Below are 5,000 nucleotides of genomic sequence, written 5' to 3' on the forward strand. Positions count from 1 at the left end.
GTGTCAGGTGTTCAGGTCTCACCTGGATGGTGACGACAGGCTGCAGCTCTTCGTACTGGATCTTGACGGCCTTGGCGGCTCTCTGCGCGTTCAGCTGCGTGTCGGCCACAACGGCTCCGATGATGTGACCCACGCACGTTACCTGCAGGGAGGAAGGTCACATGATCAGCCTGCTCATAAACACCCGGGTCACCTGATTGGTTGCTGAAACAGGAAGTCACCTGGCGGTCGGCGAGGACGGTCTCGTCGTATGCGATCGGTCCGGTGGCGTTGCTGCCGGGAACGTCGTCAGCAAACAGGAAGCTGACGACGCCGGGCATGCTCTGTGCTGCTGCTGTGTCTATGGAGCTGTAACACACACACACGCACACACACATACACACACACACACACACAGACACACACACACAGACACACACACATACACACACACACACACACAGACACACACACACACACACACACACACACATACACACATACAGGATTTATTAATAATACAGAAACACTGCAGAGAGTTCTGTGTATATGTGTGTGTGTGTGTGTGTGTGTGTCTGTGTGTGTGTCTGTGTGTGTGTGTGTGTGTGTGTTGTGTGTTGTATCTGTATGTGTATGTGTGCCTGTGTGTGTATCTGTATGTGTGTGCGTGCCTGTGTGTGTGTGTCTGTGTGTGTGTGTATCAGTATGTGTGTGTGTGTGTGTATCAGTATGTGTGTGTGTGTGTGTGTATATGTGTGTGTGTATCAGTACGTGTGTGTATGTGTGTGTGTGTGTGTGTGTGTGTGTATGTATGTGTGTATCTTACAGGATGATAGCGTGTGTGTGTGTGTGTATGTGTGTGTGTGTGTGTGTGTGTGTGTGTGTATGTGTGTATCTTACAGGATGATAGCGTGTGTGTGTGTGTGTATCTGTGTGTGTGTGTGTGTGTGTGTGTGTATCTGTGTGTGTGTGTGTGTGTGTGTGTGTGTGTATGTGTGTGTGTGTGTGTGTGTGTGTGTGTGTGTGTGTGTGTGTGTATCTGTGTGTGTGTGTGTGTGTGTGTATCTGTGTGTGTGTGTGTGTGTGTGTGTGTGTGTGTGTATCTGTGTGTGTGTGTGTGTGTGTGTGTGTGTATCTGTGTGTGTGTGTGTGTGTGTGTGTGTGTGTGTGTATCTGTGTGTGTGTGTGTGTGTGTATCTGTGTGTGTGTGTGTGTGTGTGTGTGTGTGTGTGTGTGTATCTGTGTGTGTGTATGTGTGTATCTTACAGGATGTTAGCGTGTTTGTGTGTGTGTGTGTGTGTGTGTGTGTGTGTGTGTATCTGTGTGTGTGTGTGTGTGTGTGTGTGTGTGTGTATCTTACAGGATGTTAGCGTGTGCCTTGCTGCTGGTGATCAGTGACAGGTAGAGCTCGTTCTCGTACAGCGGGACGTCGTCGCAGTAAACCGCCTCACCTGTCGCCTGCTTCATAGCCGACAGGTGCATCACAGGTCGGCCCACCACGTCGTCCTGACTCCGCCCCTCCGGCACCGCCTGGGGGGGGGGGGGGGGGAGCACGCAGGTTAACACACCTGGACCCTAAAACTTCATCATGTGACACCTGATCAGCTGACCTCTGAGCCTCGGTGTTACCTGGTAGATCTGAACGCTGGACGGAGTCTCTGGATGATAAATCTCTGTCGCACTCACACAGTCAGACCTCACCTCGTCCACACCCACACCCTGGGGGGGGGGGGCAAAGAGAGAGAGAGAGAGAGAGAGAGAGAGAGAGAGAGAGAGAGAGAGAGGTTGCAAATGGTTACTAGGAGACTAATAGTGGTTGCTAGGTGACAGATATGGTTGATGGTAAACTGAGAGTAGTTGCTAGGTGAGAGGTAGTGGTTGCTAGGGTACTTTAGTGGTTGCTAGGTGACTGATGGTGACTGTTGGGTGACTGATGGTGGTTGCTAGATGACTGTGGTGATTGGGTGATTGCTAAGTGACTGATAGTGGTTGTTAGGTGACTTTAGTGGTTGTTAGGTAACTGATGGTGGTTTCTAGGTGACTGATAGTGGTTGCTAGGTGACTGATAGTGGTTACTAGGTGACTGATAGTGGTTGTTAGGTGACTGTGGTGATTGCTAGGTGACTGATAGTGGTTGTTAGGTGACTGATAGTGGTTGCTAGGTGACTGATGGTGGTTGCTAGGTGACTGATAGTGGTTGCTAGGTGACTGATAGCTGATAGTGGTTACTAGGTGACTGATAGTGGTTGTTAGGTGACTGTGGTGATTGCTAGGTGACTGATAGTGGTTGCTAGGTGACTGATAGTGGTTGCTAAGTAAATAAAAAGTATAAAAAGTAAAAGCAGTCAGCTGACCTGCTGCCGGAGCTTCTGCAGGACTGTCAGGTAGAACTTGTAGAAGAGGCTGAGGGTCAGAGTTCGCCGGTACGTCACCATGCCGCCTGGCACCGAGGGGTCAAGGGTCATCTCCTCAGCCAATGAGGTGCAAACCTCCTCCAGAAGCTCCTCCCCCCACCGCCTGTATGACAGCACAGAGCATTACATCATCTTCCTCCTCCTCCACCTCCTCTTCCTCCTCCTCCTCGCTCTGTGTGTCCGTTACCTTCCCAACACTTTGCTTGCCGTCTTCTTCGCCAGCACCGTGGTCGGCGCCATGCCACCGTAGCTCAGCCTCAAGCCCTCCACGGAGTCGGTTCCCGGGGTGAAGGTGACACTCATCGCCGCGGTGACGATGCTGATGTCATCTTCTCTGCGAGGAGACTGTTTGAAGGCCGAGACAAACTGACTCTGAGGAGACAAAACAGGGACACAGAGTCAGATCAGCCAGTCTACGGCTCTGACATCGGTTGCTAAGTGACTGATAGTTGTTGCTAGGTGACTGACAGTGGTAACTAGGTGGTTGCTAAGTGTCTGGCAGTGGTTACTAGGAGACAGACAGTGATTACTAGGAGACAGACAGTGGTTACTAGGACACAGAAAGTGGTTACTAAGAGACAGATAGTGGTTACTAGGAGACAGACAGTGGTTACTAGGAGACGGACAGTGGTTACTAGGAGATGGACAGTGGTTACTAGGAGACAGAAAGTGGTCACTAGGAGACGGACAGTGGTACTAGGTTACAAACAGTGGTTGCTAGACTGGTTGCCACAGCGACGGTGTATCTACCTTCTTGCTGTAGGGGATTTCCACAGACAGCAGGATCTCTTGCGGGCGCAGAATCGTCTTCCTGTAACCTGGGAAGAACTTATCGTCCATCTGAACCACACGGCTGCCGTCTGACACACAGACAGGGTCAAAGGTCAAAAGGTCAAAGATCAAAGGCCATGACGAGAATGAACAAACCCTTCATGAATAATTCAGATTTCGCCGACATAAAGGTCAAACACATCAGAAGGTTTCTCAATGCAGCTCCAGAAACTTTCCTTTAACTGTTAACTTGTAAAGTATGTGTGACGGGCAGAAACAGTGACTCAGCAGTTTGGCAGCACTCTGAATTAACCGTCCCTTGAACGCCTCGTGCCAAATATGGAGCACGTAAACGCAGCGTGAACGACTGATTTCACAGACTTCGTGACTTCAAATTTAATGTCCAGAGAAAAAAGACTTTAGTGCTATAAACGCTCTGAAGGCTCTGCACACAAGCGACGGAGGGTTTATTAATAATACAGAGAGTCCAGCCTCTCTCTGTGTGTGTGTGTGTGTGTGTGTGTGTGTGTGTGTGTGTGTGTGTGTGTGTGTCCTTCCTTCCTTCTTTCCTCATGGCAGAGGAACAGAGAGAGGAACGTTCATAAAAATAAAATATATAAATCCAAATCTCTTTCAAACCAGTCTGAGAATCAAAGTTAAGCTCCTTTCCTTCCTTCCTTCCTCCCTCCCTCCTTCCCTCCTTCCTTCCTTCCTCCTTTCCTTCCTTCCTTCCTTCCCCCCTTCCTCCTCTCCTAAATTCCTTCATCTTTTCCTCCTTCCGACTTTCCTTCCTTGCTCCTTTTTACTTCCTTCCTCCCTCCTTTCCTTCCTCCCTTCCGTCCATCCTTCCTTCCTTCCCTCCTTCCTTCCTTCCCTCCTTCCTTCCTTCCTTCCTTGCTTCCTTCCTTGCTTCTGTTCTTCCTTCCTTGATCTGAGGACAACAGGAGGGTTAAGATAACGTGTGTGTGTGTGTGTGTGTGTGTGTGTGTATGTGTGTGTGTGTGTGTGTGTGTGTGTGTTCTACCTTTGTCCATCAGTGTGAGTTTGCAGCCAGCAGCCATAAAAACAGGGTTGAGGTCTGATATAGGACTAGCAGTCATGATGTTTCCTCCAACAGCCTGAAACACACATTTTTATATATATTTAATTATTATAATATAACAAATTACCAAATGTGTCTTTCTATATTTAAATATTCAACCTATTCTGGGAGAGCGCTCCACTCTCCCAGCCCCCCTGAACTACCCACGCCACATTACGATAAACGGACTCACAGCGACGTTTCGTATCTGCTGCCCTGCGAACCAACGCAGCTGCTCCAGGACGGCGAGGAAGACTTCGGTCTGGTGAGGAGGAAGAGTCGCCACCGCCTGCCTCAGCACCTCCCCCATGTGGCTGAGAGTGCACGCTGCACCGAACACCACGCCTGCACACACACACACACACACACACACACACACACACACACACACACACAGACAGACAGACAGACACAGACACACACACACACACACAGACACACACACACACACACACACACACACACACACACACACACACACACACACACACACACACACACACACACACACACACACACACACACACAGAGTTTCATTATTACAATAATATAAGACAGAGCGAGAGATTTCCCACAAGTGGTTGCTAGGAGACCAACGGTTGATGTAATCTGACTGTAATAGTGGTTCCAAGGGGATGTGCAATGGTTGCTAAGTGACTGGTTGCTGTGTAACTGGTAGTGGTTGCCAGGTGAGTAATAATGGTTGCTAAGTGACCGATAACGGTTGCTAAGTGACTGTAGTAGTTGCTATGTGA

At 49.4% G+C, this 5,000-nt stretch overlaps 1 protein-coding gene across 1 annotated transcript in view; it reads right to left on the reverse strand.

The window, feature by feature from the left end:
- The window catches only part of xdh (xanthine dehydrogenase), a 22,949-nt gene that overhangs the window by 6,542 nt on the left and 11,407 nt on the right, over positions 1–5,000 (reverse strand). The window contains exons 11-19 of the mRNA XM_053314537.1: positions 4,439–4,590; positions 4,189–4,282; positions 3,144–3,253; positions 2,581–2,765; positions 2,334–2,496; positions 1,609–1,698; positions 1,340–1,509; positions 222–348; positions 23–142 (exon numbers count right to left, since the gene is read on the reverse strand). Coding sequence (XP_053170512.1) covers positions 23–142; positions 222–348; positions 1,340–1,509; positions 1,609–1,698; positions 2,334–2,496; positions 2,581–2,765; positions 3,144–3,253; positions 4,189–4,282; positions 4,439–4,590 — 1,211 coding nt within the window. The remainder of the gene's footprint in view (positions 1–22; positions 143–221; positions 349–1,339; positions 1,510–1,608; positions 1,699–2,333; positions 2,497–2,580; positions 2,766–3,143; positions 3,254–4,188; positions 4,283–4,438; positions 4,591–5,000) is intronic.

The sequence above is a fragment of the Scomber japonicus genome, chromosome 24, assembly GCF_027409825.1.
Source record: "Scomber japonicus isolate fScoJap1 chromosome 24, fScoJap1.pri, whole genome shotgun sequence".
Classification (NCBI taxonomy): Eukaryota; Metazoa; Chordata; class Actinopteri; order Scombriformes; family Scombridae; genus Scomber; species Scomber japonicus.